General features: G+C 38.9%; 3 protein-coding genes across 9 annotated transcripts; 1 reads left to right on the top strand and 2 right to left on the bottom strand.

Moving 5' to 3' along the window:
- Positions 1-47: 47 nt before the first annotated feature.
- LOC107220416 (PHD finger protein rhinoceros) lies at positions 48-10,881 on the bottom strand. Of its 2 annotated transcripts, XM_015659008.2 has the most exons (9): positions 10,510-10,881; positions 9,921-10,009; positions 9,553-9,717; positions 9,076-9,192; positions 8,624-8,986; positions 7,970-8,529; positions 7,283-7,428; positions 5,790-7,117; positions 48-5,305 (listed from the first exon to the last, which is right to left on the bottom strand). In XM_015659008.2, the coding sequence occupies exons 1-9, from the start codon at positions 10,535-10,537 to the stop codon at positions 1,370-1,372; spliced, it is 6,732 nt and encodes a 2,243-aa protein (XP_015514494.2). In that variant the 5' UTR covers positions 10,538-10,881; the 3' UTR covers positions 48-1,369. The 2 variants fall into 2 exon arrangements, with proteins under 2 accessions (XP_015514494.2, XP_046588042.1); XM_046732086.1 differs by lacking the exon at positions 9,921-10,009.
- A 44-nt stretch (positions 10,882-10,925) lies between these two features.
- On the top strand, positions 10,926-15,423 carry LOC107220449 (negative elongation factor B). 5 transcript variants are annotated; one of them, XM_046732087.1, is made up of 9 exons: positions 10,926-11,105; positions 11,376-11,730; positions 11,816-12,292; positions 12,408-12,575; positions 12,646-12,771; positions 12,838-13,107; positions 13,215-13,505; positions 13,579-13,779; positions 13,853-15,423. In XM_046732087.1, the coding sequence occupies exons 2-9, from the start codon at positions 11,608-11,610 to the stop codon at positions 14,003-14,005; spliced, it is 1,809 nt and encodes a 602-aa protein (XP_046588043.1). In that variant the 5' UTR covers positions 10,926-11,105; positions 11,376-11,607; the 3' UTR covers positions 14,006-15,423. The 5 variants fall into 5 exon arrangements, with proteins under 5 accessions (XP_046588043.1, XP_015514539.1, XP_015514538.1 ...); XM_015659053.2 differs by lacking the exon at positions 10,926-11,105 and adding an exon at positions 11,157-11,287; XM_046732088.1 differs by lacking the exon at positions 10,926-11,105 and adding an exon at positions 11,180-11,243.
- LOC107220445 (protein GPR107) lies at positions 14,442-21,415 on the bottom strand. Of its 2 annotated transcripts, none has more exons than XM_015659045.2 (10): positions 21,200-21,415; positions 20,955-21,065; positions 20,282-20,421; positions 20,021-20,166; positions 18,206-18,438; positions 17,913-18,046; positions 17,402-17,669; positions 16,970-17,242; positions 16,537-16,709; positions 14,442-16,374 (listed from the first exon to the last, which is right to left on the bottom strand). In XM_015659045.2, the coding sequence occupies exons 1-10, from the start codon at positions 21,287-21,289 to the stop codon at positions 16,224-16,226; spliced, it is 1,719 nt and encodes a 572-aa protein (XP_015514531.1). In that variant the 5' UTR covers positions 21,290-21,415; the 3' UTR covers positions 14,442-16,223. The 2 variants fall into 2 exon arrangements, with proteins under 2 accessions (XP_015514531.1, XP_015514530.1); XM_015659044.2 differs by having other exon boundaries at positions 14,442-16,386; positions 21,200-21,414.
- Positions 21,416-21,578: the final 163 nt, after the last annotated feature.

Genomic DNA, 21,578 nt, shown 5'->3' with positions numbered 1-21,578 from the left:
TCTCGGGATTGAGTCGATTTGCATTTACACGGTAGTTCAATAGGTGATGAGATTTATAACAAAACGTGGTTTAATTTTCATTAGAATTACACGTCCATTTACAATATGTCTAGATATAGGTATATGTTTTTGTCATCACTTTTATCGATATTCAATATGTAACTTAATGATAGTAATTGTTATAATATAGTAATATTTCGATTATTACACACCTGTAATATATTGGTACATAAAGTTCTTTTTTCATTATACACGCATTTATGCCTGTCACAATCCACCTGACTCTATTTTCAAAGTTATAGGTAAATGTAGGGGTAAAAAAAAAAAATAGAAAAAAAATTAATAACATATTAGTCAGGGTACCGTCGACACTGGATCCAACTGTATTCTACTTTAATAATCGCAAGGTATATTTATTTATAATATTCGTGTAACCATAATTATATTTTTCTAGTACTCAGTACTCTTATTTTCCCATACATATTTCAACGATATTAGGTACTCGTTATATACAATCTATATTCAACTAATAATAATTATTAATATTGAAATGGATAAAATGGAAGATGATCATAACTTATAATACAATCATTTTTATCTAAGGATATGTATTATGTACAGAGATAATGCAGCTCCAAACTTTGACGTATACTATTTGCACACATACACGTTTATGTAATGGTCTACAATATAGTACAGAAGTCTTATTCTGGCTACATACCCATATTAATTTATAAGTTGGTTTTTCTATATCCATACTTTTATGGTGTACTATACAATACATAGGTATAGTATGTAGTGTGTTGTTACATATATAATATACATATATCAGAGGGAAATAAATGGGGTAGAAGCTTAAAGCGTAATAAGACGTATAAAAGTTTGGGCACGTTTCGCGAATTATGTTAGGGTTTGTATCGATCTATACATACATAGGGTAAAATCTTAATAATTGAAAGAATGAAGATGATAATAACTGGAGAGAGCTAAAATAGTATGTGACATTATCTTTTCTCTTCAACTAAAAACTAGTAAATTACAGCTAGGAGGTGAAGAAGCATGGCTCATGATAGTGTGTGTCATAATGATTAAAATGAAAGTTTTAAATGTACAAGCAACCGACTTAAGAACAAGTGTCATTGCTCATTGTTCACACAGCAAATTAACAACAATGGTGCGAGTATTTAGAACAATTTGAGTTTGGTAATCCTTTATAAAGTTTCTCATATGTATAACATTTTATCAACTCTTGACCGCTGCTAACTACGCTACCATAAAATTTTTTTAATTTATTGTGCTCCCACTATTAACCCCAGATTGACCGTCGCATTATTTGGTCGATTAGCTGATTTCTCTAAGATTTCAATGGCTAGAGCCAAGAAGGCCTGTGATGATGAGGTGGTGGCGGTAACGCGTAAAATGAACGAAGATATTGCTGATAAGCTGCTGGATCTACGCTTAAGTTAGGCCCGTGTGGCGAAACGTAGGGCGGAACTGGTGGTCCATAGGCAGTTGTTCTTTGTGAGTGTAAGAATGGATTCGGAGGTGGATAATTATGAGATGGTTGATTACTGAGCTTATTGCTGTTGACAGGAGCAGATTCTAGTGAGGAATTAGCTACTTGCTGTTGTTGCTGATGTTGTTGTTGCTGTTGCTGCTGCTGCTGCTGCTGTTGTTGCTGTTGTTGCTGCTGCTGTTGCTGCTGCTGCTGTTGCTGCTGCTGTTGCTGCTGCTGCTGCTGCTGCTGCTGTTGTTGTTGCTGCTGCTGTCTCAATGCCATGGTATAGTAGTTGCTAGGATTTCGTATTTCATCGAGGAAGGCAAAAGCTGCCGCTGTTGCATCCTTGTCATAAAATGGAGCAGCATTTGTTGTAGTACCCGGAGCTGCAAAATTGAATGCACTAGCGCCAGGTGTGACAACAGAAGGGTTTTTCAATGCAATTGGATCCGTTTGACTTGTAGCGAATTGATGAAAGCCTGAAATCCCTAGAGCACTCTGCTGATCGATACTTGATGGGATTAGGGCTGCATTTTGTTGTTGCTGCTGCTGTTGTTGCTGTTGCTGCTTAGTCTTTCTACTCTTTTTAGGTTTGCTTGTAGTAACAGTGGGCGCAGTATTTGGTCCATAAGAAGTTGGTGTCTTATCAGTTGCCCTGCGTGAAACTGGAACGATTCCTGTACTCTTTGTGGCATTCAAGCTTTGTAATAGGTTCAACTCAACATCCGAGGCAGCTCCAGTAGTCCTGGCATAAGTAATTGGATCAGGTTTTGACGGTGGTCTTGGAATATTCAAAAGTTGTTGTTCTTTTCCAGTAGTCCGTCCTACAAGCCCTAAGCCTAGCCGAGCATAAGCTGAATTTGAAGCCATGGAATCAACTATCGAATTAAGGTTTCCGTCAAACTGGCTGCCAGGTCCTGGGTCTGACTGAGACAATGTCATCATTGCATCAAAACCAAATTGATCTTGGATTCGCTGAGTTTCCTGAGAAAAGTTTCGTGGGCCATCGGGTTGTTCGCTGTAGCTTCGTTTCTTCACAGGTGCAATATTACTGCCACTGTTACTATTGTTACCAACTTTGCCACTAGAGTCAAAATAATGTGGACTAGGATAGACGGGCCTGTGGCTTGGATTTGGCACGGGATATGTAGGAGCCTGAAATCCGGCTGATGTTTGGTAAAGTGACTCGTGAGTGGCAAGATTTTGTTGAAAGGTCAAAAGTTGTGCCTGATCTGTAGTCACCTGTGACTGATCACCAGAAGTCGACGTTTTGCATCCGAATCCTCGTTGTTGTGTGATGGGTTGGGCATATTTATGAATATTCAAACTATCACTAGGACTGGGAAAAGCGTGTCGATCGTGTTGCTGTTGATCTGATACTCTAGGTGGTAAAGTGACATTTCTGTCGAAGCTTGGTGTTTGATAACTGTTTATGAAAGATGCTGGTGGAAATTGTTCACCGGACTGAAACCCTTGCTGATTAACGCTTTGCCCTTCATTTTCACTCGAAAAGTTTGATTGCTGTTCCACAGCGGGAGTTTTCACCTCCCGTGTTTTTTGGTAATCCGCTCTCTGGTCAGTTTCACTGATTAGACTCGGAGCAGGCGACGGCTGTAGATAAGACCCTTGTGTCTCGTTTCGCGAGTAAGACGGACTCTGAGGAAAACTTTGAGAGTATGAAGAAGCCGCTCCCTGCTGATAATTTGAGCCCTGGGATGGGGCAGTTGGCGAATAGTTACAGGCCTGTTGCGGAGAAGGTTGCGAGTAGCTTGCAGATGGCTGAGGTGACGACTGTGAGTAGTTAGCAGGTTGATGCGGCGATGGTTGAGAGTATCCAGTTCGCTGTTGTGGAGAATTCTGTGGGAAATTCGAGGCAGTAGTTTGCTGTGGTGAAGGTTGCGAGAACGTCGAGGGTTGTTGTGGCGAAGGCTGCGAGTAGCCAGGCACAGGTTGTTGAGGTGACGGTTGAGAGTAATTCGGAGGAGGTTGTTGGGGCGATGATTGTGAATAACTGGGTGGTTGCTGGGGCGAGGGCTGCGAGTAACTTGGCGGTTGCTGAGGAGACGTTTGCGAGTAGCTCGGTCTTTGCTGTGGTGATGGTTGCGAATAGCTCGATGGTTGTTGCGGTGACGGTTGAGAGTAGCTGGGAGGTTGTTGGGGAGAAGGTTGCGAATAGTTAGATGGTTGTTGCGGAGAAGTTTGAGAATAATTTGGAGGTGGTTGGGGCGACGGTTGGGAATAAGTCTGGGGTGGTTGTGGGGAATTTTGTGAGTAACTTGAGGGTTGCTGTGGTGAGGTTTGCGAATAATTCGCAGGCGTCTGCGGCGAAGGTTGAGAATAATTGGTCGGTAGTTGCGGGGAAGGTTGTGAAAAGCTGGCAGGTTGTTGGGGTGAAGGTTGTGAATAATTCGGAGTCGGAGGTTGCTGAGGCGAGGGTTGGGAGTAATTGGTTGCCTGCTGAGGTGATGGTTGAGAATAATTTGCCGGCGGTTGTGGAGAACTTTGCGGGTATATTTGTTGGGAAGGTTGGGGTGACCGAGGGTATGGAGACGCTGTATTTTGTACCGAAGGTGGTAATGCCGGCAGAAACGATTGACCTTGGGGAGAATTTTGCGGAAACGGTATTCTCTGCGGTGACCTTTGGGAAAAAGCGGAAGGGGATGGCTGACGATAAGATTCCGTTGCACCTTGAAGAGGGGAATGTTTTGGATAAACTTGCTGGGAGGTCTGAGGAGTTGTCTGGGGATACAGAGACGACGTCTGTTCGTAGGGAGCTGCGACGGGATAGACTGGTGACGACGGATTATTTTGCGGTGAAGGAGTAGGGGGGAGCTGTGCGCTGTACCTGGGAGGAGTCGCGTAATAAGGGCTATTGTACGGACTGCTACCCGACGACAAAGCGTCCTGATAGAAGCCTGCACCTCTGACAGGGGTTTCGTTGGGAACATGCGGAGTTTGCGTTTGCGGTGATTGACCAGGCGGAGACTCCTGTGAAAAGCTGGATACGGACTCGCTGATACTGCTACCGCCGGTACTCATCCTCCTTTGCCTGATGGTCTTGACTTCTTGTATTTCGTTTTCCGTTTCCTTCTTGCAGTTGGAATCCGCGGTCGCGTTTTCATCGGCGTCATCTTCCTTTTTTTTGGACTTGGGTGCACCGAACGCCTTGAACCATGCACTGAGGTTTGGAGTTGCAGATTTTGGTTTTTGAACTTCTTCTACTGCTGTATTACCTTCATTGTCCAGTGATTCTATCTTTGGAGTGGTTTTAGATTCTGCCATCTCCTTACCAGAAAACAATTTGTCAGTCTGATCTACAGCTCCCTGATTTTCTAATGCAGAAGTAGGTCTTGTTGTTCGTTCCTCATCATCGTCATCGATTAAATTGGGATTGGGAGACGACACGAGACTTTTACAAATCGAATGAATGGATTCAGCATTCCTGAGAACTGTGCCCAAACTAAGTTTTGGTTCATAGCTGCCATCAGATTTTGCTTTATTGGCGTCAGCTGTGGTTTGATGCGCCGGTACATCACTGCTGATGTTAGCAGGTAAATGAGGCGGTTTTTTCAACAAATTACCTTTGCTTTTTCCAGGTTGCAAACGATCAATTGTACGCTGGACTTTCTTTGCACGCGTGGGCCCTTGAGAACCCACAAGTTTTGCAGGATGAGGACGTTTTCTTGTCATTTCAGTTTTCATTGCTGCCTTTACAACTTCGTTCGTTGCTGGATGAAATACCGGTGAGTCACTACCCGAAGAAAATTCGGACAGGCGAGGCGCATCGTCCAACCACTTATTGATATCCTAGGAAAAGAAAAAAAAAAGATTTTTTGAAGGAACACGATTACAGTATCCCTTTAACCAGTGAGGTGAGAAAAAAATATATCTACAAATTAACAATACGCAAATAATTAGAGGAAATGATCATATTGATTCACAGACAAGTGAATCTGAAGAGAAGCTTGTTGATTTAAAAAATATGAGGAGTAAATGTTGCAAATCACGAAATATAACACAACAAGTTTTAACTCGATCGATGTGAAGTTTACAAAACGCGTTTTGAAACGGGTTAATGTTTTTATAGAATAGAATGACCTATTTCCAGATTGTTAAATTTAAATCTAAAACCTGTATTCTCAATCCACAAATACAGTGACGAGCCATATTTGATTTTTCGTAATTTTGGACTTTTAACCCGAGATTCGAGTTAAGAATACCTCTAGGAGTTCAAGACTACCAGTGCAAAGTGGACATTTCGTCATTGAATTTTGTATTTAAATTTGCTCACGTTTAACGTCTGCTCCGTAGCTTGATTTAAGGCTTGGATTCCGGGGCTGTCTTCCTTTTTAAATCCTCTGGATCGCTTTACCTGGGCCAGCTTTGATTTTTTTACTGGTTCATCTTTAGGACCATCCTTTGACCGTAAATGTATTGCATCTATTTTACTGACTGTGCGTAAGCAACTACCGTTTGAAGGCACTTTTCTAGAATGTAAACTGTCTTTCTTTATAGATTTCTTTTGCTTTTCCCCTTCGATTTGGGCCTTCAATTTATCCTCGCGTTGTCTTTCGCTTATTATGTCCTTTAGGCTGTCAAGAGATTCTAAATCTTTATTACTAGTTACGAGTTTCTTGTACTTGGTGTCATCTTCCTTTTTCTCTAGCTTATGACTGTCCTTTTTTTGGGCCGAATTTTTCAATACGCTCCCTTTCAAGTCTTTTTCTCTATATTGTTTTAACTTTTTGTCTTTTCCCTTTGGTCGTTCTGTATCGGTGATTGTACTTTCTCTGCAGACTACTGGAATTACTTTTTTTTCGCTGCTGTCTTTTTTACTATGATTTTTTTTTATTTTCTCATTCGTTTCGAATGTTTCCTGTTTACCATTGGCTTTAAATGTGACAGAATTTTTCTTGACGTCAGATTTCTTGGACTTTTTTGCTTTAGTCAATAAGTCGCCAAGTTCCTTTTTTAAGCTTTTTTTACTTCTGTTCCTGGCTGGGGATTTCAATATTTCCTGAGAATCATGTTCACAGTCTTCAATCTCTTCATTCTGCACTTTCAATTCTTTTTTGCTTTTTCTCTTAGAATCGTCCGGCTGCTCTTCTTTGGGTGAGGCTTTCTTCACTTTTGATGACACACGTTCAAAGTTCACAGTTTTTTTTTGCTTTGTTTTCATTTTACACACTTCAACGTCGGACTGATTTTCTCTCTTCGCTAGGGAAAAAGTTATTTCATTTTCAGAGTCACTCTCAACCTCTTCTACCTTAATTCTTTTTGCACGTTTACCATTCTTTTTTTCTTTTACCCGCTTAGATCTTAAGGCAACGTTTTCTTCCATCTCCACAGATTTCGGTTCCTCTAAACTCGTATATTTATCTTTTTTTGCTTTATCAGACTTGCTCAACTTGAGTTTCTTTACTGAGTTGCGATTCCGTTTTCGCGAATTCTGAGGCAAAATTATTTTCGTAGTCAAAGACGGGGATGCGGGGCACATCGAAACGGGTGATAATGACACTTGAATAGAAGGATCTTCGTCGCTGGATTGCTCAGATTCAAGGTATCGATCGACCGCACGATCAAAGACTTCTTGTAGGTTGATCGCCATCTCCGTGTACTCTGTGAAAATTGCATATAGATATAGATAACGTCTTAGTATTAGTAAAAATAATGTAGTCGTGTACTTACTGCCAGCTTATAATTCTATCTGCATATATAATCTTAAGAATGATGAGCGTTTTTAGCTGCATGAGGCTAGTATATATACTAATGAAGAATAGCTACCATTGTCAGAGCCGTTGTATTGACGGCAGTTGTCAACAATCAACTGGAAATCACGTTTGAACTGGCCTAGACTCCTATACGATCCACCCTCGAGCTTTTCTTCCATTGTGGTGAGATCCATAGGCTTTCGAACGACACTGTAGTACCTGTAGGTCAAAAGATTGTACATTAACACGTGCAACATTTTCTTTTTTTTCTTCTTGTTCCCCCTTAATGGCTAGATTCCGTTACAGCAAGTAACAATGTACTCTACGTGATTTAATTTGTTAAAATTATTACATTGAAATATATGTATTGTAATTTTCTGTCAGTTCAGATACTATGATTTATTTGTTTATTTATGTTATAAACTTTGTATTCGTTTTGTGAAAGCACCAAGTGGTAAGAATCCAAACTCAGGATTTCAAACCATGATTTAACACAGCGGCAGTTATTTTCACTTTCTCTAAACTTGGATTGATATTTTTATTTCTTGAAACGGAATGGCAGCCTTTGGTATTATCAATCATGATAAGCCCCCATTACTTTTAGGCTTTTTCCTGTCTAGACCGAAGAACAATTTATCTGAGGATGTGTCCGGTTCGTTGGAAAGTTCATTTCGTCAACTCATGCACCACTTTTACACCATGGGTACTTAAACTAAACTGTCCATAATGTTACTCTAGTGATAAAGAGGGTTTCAATAACCTTGGAGCGTATTCTTCGTCAACAGGGTCAACGAATGGCCAAGCATCTTGGTGATCTTTCAGACTTTCAAGGATTTTATGCATGCCAACACGGCGTTCTTCTTCTTCGACGCCATACTCATACCGAGAAGGGTGATAACTAGTTATCCCACCACCGGACCGATTGCCACCTCTCCGTCCGGTCAAACTCTCTAACTCATCTTCTGTATGGATGACAATCTGACCAACGGCAGAGGCCAAAGAGTTGTTAGTCTGCCTTCCCTTCTTTGGTACCGGTGTTGCTGTTGCTGAGGGTGTAGGTGATACTTGATTGATTTCTTCGATAACTTTCAAACTTCGGCTGTTACTCTTCTTCACCCCCTTTATTTTAGCCTTCGCTTTGGCCCTGACCATGGCTGCTTCCACTCGATTTGTCGTTTCGCGTCGACGTAGTACCCTTGTGCTGTTTTGCTGTAGAAGTCTATGTCTCTGCTGTTTTTCTTTTAATTCAAATAATCTTGGGATTTCCGGCATGAAGTCCTCGGATAAAGTACGGTACAGTTTACGTTCTGAGTCGTCCTCCTGTAAATCATTGATATTGGATTACGTTTGTGGATTGCCCCAATGAATAATTGCAATTTCTTCAGCACGTCATTAAACAAACCAATGTATTTACCGAATTTTTAAATTTTTCGACCAGACGGCTCCAGTCCTGGTGGGTGAAACAGACAACTTGCCAGATAGTCTCTTTTTCTGTTGGCAAAACCCCGTTTTCCAACCCTTCGTACAACAAACTATCTTGTTCCGTCTCTTCTTTCGTTTCCTCCGTCTGACTGATTCGGTTCCTGCCACGTCTCTTTCGCCTTTTATCCTTGAGTTTTCCTTTTTGTTTACGCAATATATCAGGCTTCGTTTGAACAATGTAATCTTCCCGATACAGTCGAGTGCCGTAAAAGTACCAGTAGGCAGAATTTTTACGATCATGACCTAGTGGTTCGACTCGTAGGCTGTCCGAGTCCAAATTGTCGAGAGACTGCTCCTAATTCAAAATAAGCAAGACAGATTTTATCATTTAAGCGAACTGAGTTGTGGACAAAAACTGTGAACTAGACATGAAAAAAATCTTACCACGTCTTCAGCGTCAAGCCTGAAGTCACAGAGAGCCCGAAGAATTTCTACCTTTTGGCGTAGTGGCAAAAGCTCAAAGTCTACATCCGTATTGAAAGGATTATCTCTTCCATATTCCTGTAATGAAAGATAGCTCATAAATTCTGTTCAGTTGTATAACCTGTAGACTCCAAAATATTTTGAAGAGAAAGTGTACATCAAATTTTCAATTACATTGACAGTAATTGTCTAGCACCCTGGATAAAATTGATAAAGCTTATGAAACGAGTAAATTCAAAAGTAGCACAGTCAGGCTCTCACTTTTTTGGTACTAGTTACTTTATTTACTCGTTGAATATATTATTGTACTATCAATCGGAGTACTGTTCACAAGACTGATTTAGATGGTGTAGTTCATATCAGAAATGAGGAATTGGTCTTTCAGACATCAAATTTTAATGTACATACTCTAATCTACTTTGGAAGCTAGACACTCACTTGACACTTTTTTCTAAAGAGTCTACGGAGGAACATCTGATAATTAAAAGTAGAGATGTCATTGCGAGTGTCATTTGGTAGACAGCCTTCAAGTAATCTGACAATTAGTTCTTGCAATAGCCGGCCTTCTGTACCGCCGTCTGTGAGAAGAGCTTCTTCCAAATCCTGGAAGAAAAATAAGTGCAAATATTTCCATTTTCTATTAATGAATCATTTCAAAGAACAGAATTAGACAGAACGATTATGATGATAGAAATTGAGTTTAACCAAACAGGAAATCCTGCCTCAAGAAACAATTATAGTAAAATTCTATAAATTCTATTTGATTTAGCTAATTCGATACACGACTTTTGCATTGAACTAGATACCTCGATGTCAAAGTCCAGCAGATTGAAGGCAGCCCTAAACAATGAGCAGAAATGTGCGATACTTGGCACCTCCCACCACGATTGAATGTCTGGAGACAGAAACAAGCGAGTAAAAAATTTGCAGCAAGTTTTTAAATAACACAAGATTGGTTATTCAACTCTGGAGGTTTCAGGAAATTGTAAAACGTTGAGTCGACCAGGTATGATTGGAAAACTGACACATATCTAGCGGCACATCCAGTAGAAAGTAGAACACATCATTGATTCTAGTTACAGTTTGGTAAACGCTGTTCAAACTACTACGATTGACACAGGCACGATTCACTTATCATCACATCTGTCACTGGAAGATTCTTTCTCGTTTTGAAGGTAGAACAAAAAAAAAAAAAAAAGGAAAACAAAATAAGTGAACATTAGAAATGTGCGGATTTCATTTCGCGCTCAGTCGTTTTGAAATGCAAGTTCTGTGTTTATTCTCGACTGGATAACACTAATTGATTCCGGTAAAATGCGTCCGATTTTTGGTTATCCTGTCGGTTGGTACGCGGCGATGCTAAACTGAAGTTGGCTTCGGATATATTGGGCTCACCTAAAATCCCGATGAAAGTCGGAAACATAACCTGTCGAGGAAGGCAGACGGGTGCCACCACCCCAGTAAACGGAATTCCACCCCACAACAGCAGCCAGCAGCAGCAGCAGCAGCAGCAGCAGCAGAAAGAACGATCGCTCGACCGATCGGTTTTTGCGTCCAATGCACTTTTGAATTGGTATAAATTTTACACAGATAAGACATCGGGAACGGCGAACATGCTAATTGAGTAACTCGCGTTTCTACGTATATCAATTCAGCGTGACATTGTTGTATCGTACTTGTTCAACCTGTTTAAAGTTAGAAAAAAAACGAATTTATTTTCGCTTAGTACCCCGTTGTTGCAACCTGACGCGCGCGACACTTGCGGCCATCACGTTGCATTACTGCCAAATATACTAGGAGAATCAAAGACAGGAGCGAGATCAAAAATACGCGGTCAAAATTTACTATAAATGGGCGCGCAATCGAGCTGATTCATCTTTTTAGCATATCATTTTTTACACGATTACCAGCAACGCTACAAACAATCATAAAAAGTGTCGCGGCTTTTAAATTTAGCGTCACAAGTTTGAATTTGACTGACAATTGTAGAGGTATAGTATGATATCCTTGTATACATATAAATATAGCTAGACCGTTGACGACCGACTAGACTATAGTCAACTATAGTGCGTCGCAGTGCGTCGGATCAGATAAATAATTTCCATGTCTATTGAGTTGCTTATTTGTTGGTGAATGCTAGACGCCTTATAGGCCATTCATTTCCGTAACATATGTATATAAAACTGCGATACTTTCAGTAAAATACCCGGTAATACCGATTTCTAATTTTTCGGTATTGATACGAATTTTATATTCAACAGGAAGACGGCACAACAATCTTGGAAAGAAGAAAGACTAGTCATTCATAATTCTACTGTTGTAAACAATTGTCGTTGTCCTGCCAGCCGCCAATGTACAACCGTCAAACGTGGTTCAACGCTCAGCTTTGAACAGTTCTGTATTTATTTAGGTTAGGATAGGTTAGGTTAAGTCGGTTTGAATACAGAACCGCTGTCCCTTGATGGAAACACCGTATATTTGTGGGCTGTGAAAATGAGTGCGACCAAAAGTACGGAGGGTACGGGATTAGAGGATCTCGGAGTTCCAGGCCAAGTGTTTCTCAGAGATGCTCTGACCAGTTGCACCGATCCCCTGAAAGCCATTGAGGAGTTCCAGGTAAATACTCGGCGCTATTGTTGACTGGTTAAATCAAGCGATTACAATCTTGGCATGAGTATACTTACTAATCCGAAGATTCCAGTTAGAAAATGGTATTCTATTGCCTTCGTTACGTCCAATGTTACCGCTATTGGACCTCCACGGCGTCAGAAGGCTGGACTTTCACGCCTCGGTATTAGAAGAGCTTAGAGAAAAACTTGTGAAGCGGATAGCCGAGATTGGGGCTGAGCGAGGGGAAAAGGGGGGAAGCGACCGTAGGCTTAAGGATCTGTTGGCCAAGAGCTTTCCTGCCGTTAGAGTTGCCGCGCTCAGGCCAGTCGTTATGTGTATTTTAAGAAATACCCCTCATATCGATGACAAATACCTACGAGTACTGGTTAGGGAAAAGGAACTTTACAATGACGCTGACACGGAGGTGAAACGACAGATCTGGAAGGACAATCAAAGTCTTTTCGGAGATGAGGTATCGCCTCTTTTCAGTCGCTACATCATTGAAAAGGAACAAGTTTTGTTCGATCATCGGAACCTGAATGCCTTATTTTTTTCACCATCGCCCAAGGTTAGTTCTGATTGTGTTTAATTCGGACCAATACGTTTATTATCAGCTATTCAGTTCGAACTTGCTTCCTAACATTCCCCAAGTTGACTTGAACAAATCTTGGTCTAATTCGAAGGTGAGGAGACAAGGAGAAGTGGTACAGAAGCTGGCACACATGATAGGTCACAGCGTGAAACTTTACGACATGGTACTCCAATTTCTCAGGACTCTTTTTTTACGAACTAAGAATATCCATTACTGTACTCTTCGGGCTGAGTTGTTGATGGCACTGCATGATCTAGAGGTTTGAATCAAAAATATCATTGTATCAATTTCTCTTCAAATTAATGAAACAACTGATGATTGGTCTCTAGGTTCAAGATATAATATCTGTAGATCCATGCCACAAGTTTACTTGGTGCTTGGATGCTTGCATCAGGGAGAAAAACGTGGATGTGAAAAGGTCTCGAGAACTACAAGGATTTCTTGATAGCATCAAGGTACGATAGCAAGAAACTATAATTTCAAGCAACGACCAATAAAAATGGATCATTTTTTTTGCACAGAGAGGCCAGGAGCAAGTACTTGGGGATCTCAGTATGACACTGTGTGACCCATACGCCGTGAATTTTCTAGCTAGTAGCGCAATAAAAATAGCTCTTCATCTAATTAACGGGGAAGCTCTGCCACGGGATAACGCTGTCCTTGTTCTACTTCTGAGAATGCTGGCCCTGGGCTTGTCAGCCTGGCAAATGATCGACTCCCAAGATTTTAAGGAGCCGAAACTTGACAGTCAAGTTGTGACGAAGTTTCTGCCAGCACTTATGTCTCTCATGGTTAGTCTGATACTTGATATACGATTTTCCTTGACTCTATATTAATTTTGCAACTGAAACCTTAGTATTACCAAACTGCCGTAACAAATTAACTCCTTTCAAAATAGGTAGATGATCAGATAAGACAATTAAATGGAAAGCTCCCACCAGATGAAAGGGAAAGTGCTATCGCTATTATTGAGCACTCTGGACCACCTCCAGATGCATGTCAAGCTTACGCTCAACTTTCTGGAGTTGCAGCTGTTTTATCCATGTATCACGCTTTATACGTTGGCGGAGGTGGAAGTGGGAGTAGCGGAAGAGCTCGAGGTGATGCGAGAGGCTTAATGCGGGTCTTGGCAACGCTACCAAATTGCCAGGCGCATCGCGCTTTTGAGGATCCATTTTTACACACTCTGGTGAGTTGACAAGTGTCGAGAATATGTTGCACCTGACTGTTACAACGAAATAATCAATCTGCTCCTGGCAAAGGTATCTCTGCTGATCTTAAATATGGCTGATGAGTTTTCCGGTGAATCATTTTGCACCGTCATATTCGACGAATTCTTCCTGGCAGGATTAACAAGGGACAATGTTACGCGACACCTCTTGAAACTTTTATGGTACATTCATCCCAAACTTCCTCCGGCACGATTACATTCCCTGATGAAAGCCTTGCAGCCCAATAGCCAGGTAGGTCTCACGTTACTGGAGTTTCATCGTTAACGTCAATGTCACTTATTTATAAAACTATTATAATTTACAGCACAACGAAGCTGTGCATAGTCTCTATCAATCTCTCCGAGAAAAAATTGGCAGCCAATCAACAGAAGATCTTTTGATATCGTCAACTTCTATGGATACACTTGAATGCCCTGATTCACCACTAGATGTTGTCCCTACACCTGGGCCTCGTTAACTATTTTACATCGACAATAGGATTTTACGGGGTATGCGATGTATTTAGAGTTTTATCATTATACACAAATTAGAATGTATCGCAATTCAATATCAGAATAGAATGTATTAAGAAGCACCTTGATTCAGATGTGTTTTCAATAGATGATAGGCATTTTTATTATTTACTTCCAATGACTTCCTTTAAGGATATCACTAATGTGGAAACAACACTTGTAGCGTGTACAAATACATCGTACATATTTTTTTAATGGTACCATGTCTGACCCATGATATGGTACGTCACCTTGCGTATCCGTATGATTTAAGGCCAAAATGAAACTGTTTAGCGTATCACCCTTTGCCTTTAATCACGGAATCCCTCTTTTCCCCCACTGAAAATTGAATATGATCACAAATGTATCATCAACTGTCAGAAATAACGTGGGTTATCAAAATAATTAGAAAACAATTTTATTTCACAATTTTCATTGCGTGCATCAAGTTGTGTTGAGAATAGTTATCACCTACATTTCGCAATTTACACTTATATGCGATGAACATAACAGAAAATAAAACAGTTGAACGTTCACAAAAATATTCGATTCATTCAAAAATTTGTCTGCCCCATGTCTTATATTTCAACGTCATTACGATGGAATAAAGAAGAAAGGGTTTCGAGGTAATTTCAATGTATACCAATTGTCTATTCAGTTAAATCATAGTTGTCACAATGGTTCTTCGATAATCCGAAATTATTAACATCGGACTGCAAATATTGGGCTCAACCCTTGATACGCTAAAATTATAAGCTGCAAACCCAATGTTATCAGGTGCAAATTTATTTTCGATATAACGTTACTTTTTACGACCAAACGTGCGACTAAATCGAACAGAAATATTGTACATATTTCCTATTCCAATTAATGTTACTGAAGTTTTTGCACTCCCTAACTGTATCAAGTCATGTTACATACCTATATTTTCAATTTATTTTCTTCTTTCCGCTACTAAAATTGGATTTGTCAATATTAGTTTCATTATAATATTTTTAACGTAGAAATGGAGAGTTACTCTGTATCAATCATGTCCACGGAAATCTGTAAGCGCTGTGAAGAATATCATGACATGCTTGTTTGATTACCAACATTTCCAACTTTGACTAAATCGAGGTTGCTTTACAGTACGTTAAAAATATTACCTAAATTGCAACCAAATTCAGAGCGTTTATCCTCTACATATCAGTTGTCATGTACATTATAATTGCAATTAGGTATGTGGATGCAAATAATTTCTACTGAGGGCAGATTAATCGTAAATAAAACATCAAAGGGAAAATGGAAATGTATGTCTCTCTAAATGCCTTAAAACTGCATATTTAGGTATACTTGTATTCACTGCAACGAATTTGCCATTTGGCAAAGTTTCACATCCTATATAGGTAATAAGGAAAAATTGTAGAACTAACTTTATGTAGTTTTCACTATTAACAGCCACTGCCATGCAACCCGTAGTAAATAATAACTAAATCTCTACGATGTACGTGGATGAACACGTGCGTGCGTGTCCAAAGATAAAAAGTCATTAATAGCTACTGTAAATAATTCTTATAAGTAAGAATAGTACATTATGTAACAAGGACATAAAGTCCAATTATTCCCATGGTAAAATGACTCCATAATTTTTAAAAATTTTTTAATCCATTGTAATGTGATGTGAAACGTTTAATCGAATTACATGGCTCTGTCATCAAATGACGCAATATATTTTGTACTGAGTATTAAATAATTTGTGAGAAAATTTATCATATGCGAGGAGTTGAACTAATCTATCGATAGTTGTCACAATTAAGCGATTTTAAATCGAAACGAATGTTTATTACAGTATATTAAAGAACAAATTGTACCTCAGTGATGATATTACGTTACATACACAAGTAAAATATCACTGCTACTTTAGTAACGAAAAGATCACTTGCAGGAAACATTTTGTGCCGCTCTCTCCTGCAAACATCCGCCGAATGAAATTCTTATCTAATAAGCATATCTCAAAATTGTAGCAAGCAACGAAACGCAATTTTCCACGTGTAAATATCTATCGACTGAGGATAGATTTGTCATTTCATACGTATATCTCAGACCCAGCATAATCTCATTGCTAACCACCCCTAAATAACATAACCACTCTAGGCTTGTTATCACCCATATATTCCTAAGTAATTCATATGTCTTTTAGCTTCTTCAGTCGTATTCGTGTGACGACTCTCTCTTGCTGAGCAGATTGTCCATCTCTTCTCGAGTCCCAACAACATTGCACGGCGTCGACTTTGCTAACGTCGTCCCTTTGTTGATCTTATTGAGACCCTCGGTAGCACCGCTTCTCCCAGAAATGCTAGAGAATAGACTGTACTTGTCATGTTAAAAAAAGACCGAAAACGAAAAACTTGAAAGTAAAAAGTAAACAAGGGGTACACCTGTTTCACACCAGTATGAACAGAAATTAATCAATTGAAAGAACAAACAAAGGAATATATCATCATGAAGAATGACTTACACCACATCCATTTCGTCATCATTATCGTCACCAGGCAAATCCTCATTGGCAATGGTGAAATATGGATTTGCTGAAGCAGGACGAAACTTGTATCCAGTGAGGACAAAAAATACATACGTCGCCATTTCTCTAAACATCTCATCAAGCCATTCGTATTGGAACGGAACAGTGATCTGTGGACACCATGAACGAAAACATCAGTCAAGTTACCGTTTTTGTAGATTAAAAAATAAAATTCAGAGAATGAGAATAAGAAAAGGTTTTTTGTAGTGAAATTGCTGAGTTTGCGCCACCAATTCCGTCCAGAAGTCTAAATCGTAAAGAATATGGTTCATTCTAATTAGATAATTTGTTGCAGAACAATATCTATTTTCTACAGTTCGGACATATGAATGTAATATATTCGTGCACTGTAAATCGTGCATGTACACACCCTCAATAAGTAGACGATAATTCTGGTGAAATATATGTAGCAAACGATCATAATATAAAAATGTCGGAATAATTTGAGCTTCCGCAAATTTATGGCTGCTTTGCCATCGGTGCGGGCAGCCTCTTGAAGGTGTCTTATGCTCCATACAACCGGGAACAAGATTGCTCCGCAGCAGAGAAGATCAACGAGAATAAATACGTCGCGCCATTTCTGATGTTCAATGTCTCCTTCTTCGCTTTCCTCGATTATAATTTCTGCAACATTCGCCAGAACCTGGGCACAAAAAGAAAAGAAATACGGATCTTAGAACGAGATTCTTCGTACTATGTTGCAATATTGAAAATAAAATGTTCAAATTTTCAAAAATACGTTTGATGTCAATACTGCTCAGCTCATACTTAATTATACATTGACAGAGGTCGTATAGTATACCTGCAGTGGTATGACAATCATGAACAATTTTTTATCCTTGTCCGAGAGTATATGTTTTATAAAATCCCATCCAGTACCGACTAGAACGATGGTGATGAAGAGAACAGCTCCTTTCAGTAGATGCGTAATATAGTAGAGAATTGCCCAAGCTGCAACATGTTCTCCTTTTGTTTCAATGAAGTGAAAATTTATGCCGTGAAAAAGCAGAGACAGAGATTTCAGGTATACCAGCACCGCCATCAGGTAGTGAATCTTGAACACCGGGTGTCTGAAAATAAATTATCGTGAACTATTTTTGCAAGTAAATGAGATGGAAATAATCAGGAATTGACTCCAAACAGAGCACTCGAAGCGGCGATACTATAGTTAACAGGGTCCTGTGAGGAAAATTTACTTCTTTCACAAATCAAACATCACTAATCCTACATACGAGATACCTCAAGTTGAATAGTTGAAGTTTGCTGGACTGAAATACTTGAATAAAACGAATATACTTGTATTATCCACGCACTTGCTTCTCTTGAGAATGAAGACCCAGAAACATCCAGACAAAAAGAATAGAAGAGCCATCATGAAGTAGAGTGCAGGTAGTGGCATCTCACCAGCACTCAAGAAATTACCATGGTTATCCTCTTTGATTTGCAACTTTAAAAATAAAATTATATTCGTAAGGTGATCATCTGGTTAAACCCAATTCACCAATTCAGTGGGCGAAATCAAAGTTCGCTTATAAGTAAAATATGCAGAATAATGATACTCGTATTTGAATATATTGTTTATTCTGGGTCGGAAAAATGTAGTTACCGTAAAGTCCACAGGCATATTTGTTTTATCATCATAGTTTCTGCAGTTGTGGAAGTACAAGTTATAGAGGCCTTCATTACTTTGATTCATCACATTCACGTAAAAACTTGTGCTGTAATACTTGACTTTACTTAATCCAGTGCTTGTTGCGTTCTTAAAATGGATTGGTATTTCTGACCTTGGACAGCCGCTTTTGATCGATGGTGGATTGTAGGATTGCACAGACCTCTTACCTTTTGTAATAATAATAAATATAACATTAAAATCATTTAAAAACGAATCTGAACAAATTATCTGCAGTTTTTCTACTGATAGATTTATGGGTGAAAAATAGTTTGAATTTAGAAAAATATTCTGATCTATTAGCAATATTTATTTATTGTCAGTTCCAAATGGTGTATCTTTGAAAATAACATTAAATTGTCATGTAATGTTGCTGTTGTTACATTTCAACTGAAAGGCTTGAAATATTTGACCAATTGACCAGTTTGCGCCAAAATTTATTTATAAATTCCTAAGAGAAATGGGTGACTAATTGTTGTTAATGGCCTCTATTTTTTATATCAATGGAAGCATGGTTAAAAACAATGACTAACAGTAAGTCCAAAGTTTCCATCACTTGTTGTCAAGACTCTAAGCTTATTAAATTCATAGTACATTTTCAGAGATATACCAAAGCGGGCTGAGTTTTGAACGATTGGAATCTCAAGAGACGGATGGAATACTTCTGAAGCACAAAACTACGTTTGATCAGCAAGTTGGATGAAATAGGTTCAGCGGTCTTGATAAACATAACGCTATAAATTTGTGAATAGGCAGCTGTTTATGATACAGTTGTGCACTGTAAAATAAATACTTGGATGCATCAGAATAAAACACAATGTACTGGAATACTGCCAACAGACATATTGGACCAACTTGAATTTTTACTACGTTTCTTTCAATGTTGTATACGAAAAGACCCTGAGTTGCTAAAAAAAAGTGTATCCACTCTATGGACAGAAATAATAAACCAATTTCAAATATACTTCATGATACTTTAAACACTAATTTTTTTCTCATTACTTTTCTTTTTTATCTTTCTTTCCTCTTGGTTCCAAACAAAGGTATGACTAAGGTTTGCTATAAAAATTTTAAATGTCCAAATCACAGTTGTACATTATTGAGAGTGCAAGGAATCTGGAATACTTATTCAATTTGTCATCTTATTTCTTAGTATTTTGAATTCCATTTTCTGTGTCCATTATGAAACTCCTTACAAATTATTCGTAATGTAAACGGTACGTATTTATAGAGCTAAATATCACGAAGTTTATGCATGAAAAATGAATATTACATACACTAGGTATCATCATTTTCTCTGTGTATTTTTTTTTTTTGAATTTATGAGACGTCTGGGAGCAAACACAAATTTAGATCACTTCTTGCTATCATTTATTTATTTTTTTAGAACTAACCCAATTAATAGTTGTATCAATTCGTAGTGTACATGGTCGAATGTATCAGTTTTGTGTCCGGTATGACTTTTTCACCTGTAGGCTCACGCAGCTACTACCATACTCATATGTAATTTAATTTTAGCTACAAATTCTTGAGGAATAAATCATTGGTGGCACTTCTGCCAGTAGTGTTGTAGTAATACTTAAAAGTTCTCTCTTTTTTTCAATTATATTTCATCACTACTGAAAATGCTTTCGATGATACAAGATGTTAGTTGTTACTCTAATCCAATATCACAGAACTTGTGGAATAAAGTAAAAACGTCCACATCTGCGACACGAACCACATTACATGAACAATTGAAATGAGACTTACCAAAATCTGACATGGCATGGTCTATTCTTGGAGAAGAGGCCGTATCCTGTAATCGTTCTGCGTTTCTCTTTAATCGAACCTGTACCACATCTTCACTCGGGTGAATGGATATCAGATTCAAGTCTTTCTTGCAGGTTACGTTCATTCTGTAAATATTTGTTATGGAGCAAAAATTAAAACTATGAATTTCCCACGTTAATACTGATTTAACGAAGTTTGGACTGCACTGTATATTTTTCCTTCCTTGTTAATTATACTTACATTGAATGCCTCAAATCCATTTTAAAATAAACAGCCTCATTCAGCTGGGCTGTTTCATCTAGTAATGGACATTTTTCTCGTTGATTTTCTGTGTACGAATTACTAACATCGCTGAGAGTTCGTTCCAAGCTGAATCCGAACTGAAATAGTTATAGTGTTATAAATGGCAGTTGCATTTAGTATTGTCCTGTAATAAATAGGCACGTAATACAATTTATCAGATGATCGGGCACTGAGTACAATACTCGTATTCATAATGTTACAAGCAAACATGCTTGTGCAATCACATTTGTCGGAATGCAAAGCGTATAATCTTGGAAAAACCTTACATCTCCCACATTAGATACCAAATTCATAAGATGTAAAAACATTATCAATGTTGGGAATAAATGATAAGTTTCCTGCGTTCACATCTACGTGATATTGCAACCTGATGGAACAGGTTCGATAAAAGTTGGGAAGAAGAAACGATTTACTAGTATATGTCAAAGTATAAAAAAATACTCATTTTCCTCTGAATGTTAACGACAGCTCATCTCACCATACAGTTATACGGAAAAGGTGAAGCGTCGGTGATGGAATGAATATTGCTGGGTGAATGTACGTATGTATGTGTATACGTACACCAGGTGTACGTATGCCAGGTAAATCGAGGGTTAAACGTCAAACCTACCACTGCATCCTCGGCGCCCTGTTCCACCTTAAAATTAGTCAAGTTTACGCGCAAAGTGCCTCCTTCGTAAAATCCGAATGTGCTGAGAGCGATGTAAGCTCTGACGTCGTTCTGCAATAAAGGAAATTGATTATTTTCCTTTGGAATGTTTCACCGATGAGACGGTACTACTGTACGTACAACACACGCGCGTGTCTAGTACGCGTATAAAGATTCCTGAAAAAAAATATAATTCGTCAACGCACCCTTATCTCAAGCTTGTGAATCCTCGCCTGAGTTAGCGAAGCTAAGGTGAGCACAACTATGCACGAAACAATCACGGATTTTGAATACATTTTTCAAATATTTATATTGTAACGTTACTTCACGTATCGGGGAACATTGCCACTTGACACACGAAACACCTCGCCCCGCAAGTTCGCACGGCGAGCAGAAGCAGCAGAAGCTGGTTCGGCAGGGATTTGGAAAATGGTATAAGATGCCGAATGCGGATGGAACTTCTAGTTACACTCGCTCGACATGGGTGGCGTCAGTGTGTTTGATTTGTTTATTTATTTATTTTTTTATTTTTTTGTTTATTTTGCTCCTTGAATCACGTGATCACGGCATTCTCTTATTAAATTT

Source organism: Neodiprion lecontei, chromosome 2, assembly GCF_021901455.1.
Source record: "Neodiprion lecontei isolate iyNeoLeco1 chromosome 2, iyNeoLeco1.1, whole genome shotgun sequence".
Taxonomy (NCBI): Eukaryota; Metazoa; Arthropoda; class Insecta; order Hymenoptera; family Diprionidae; genus Neodiprion; species Neodiprion lecontei.
This window is presented reverse-complemented; position numbering and strand designations above follow the sequence as displayed.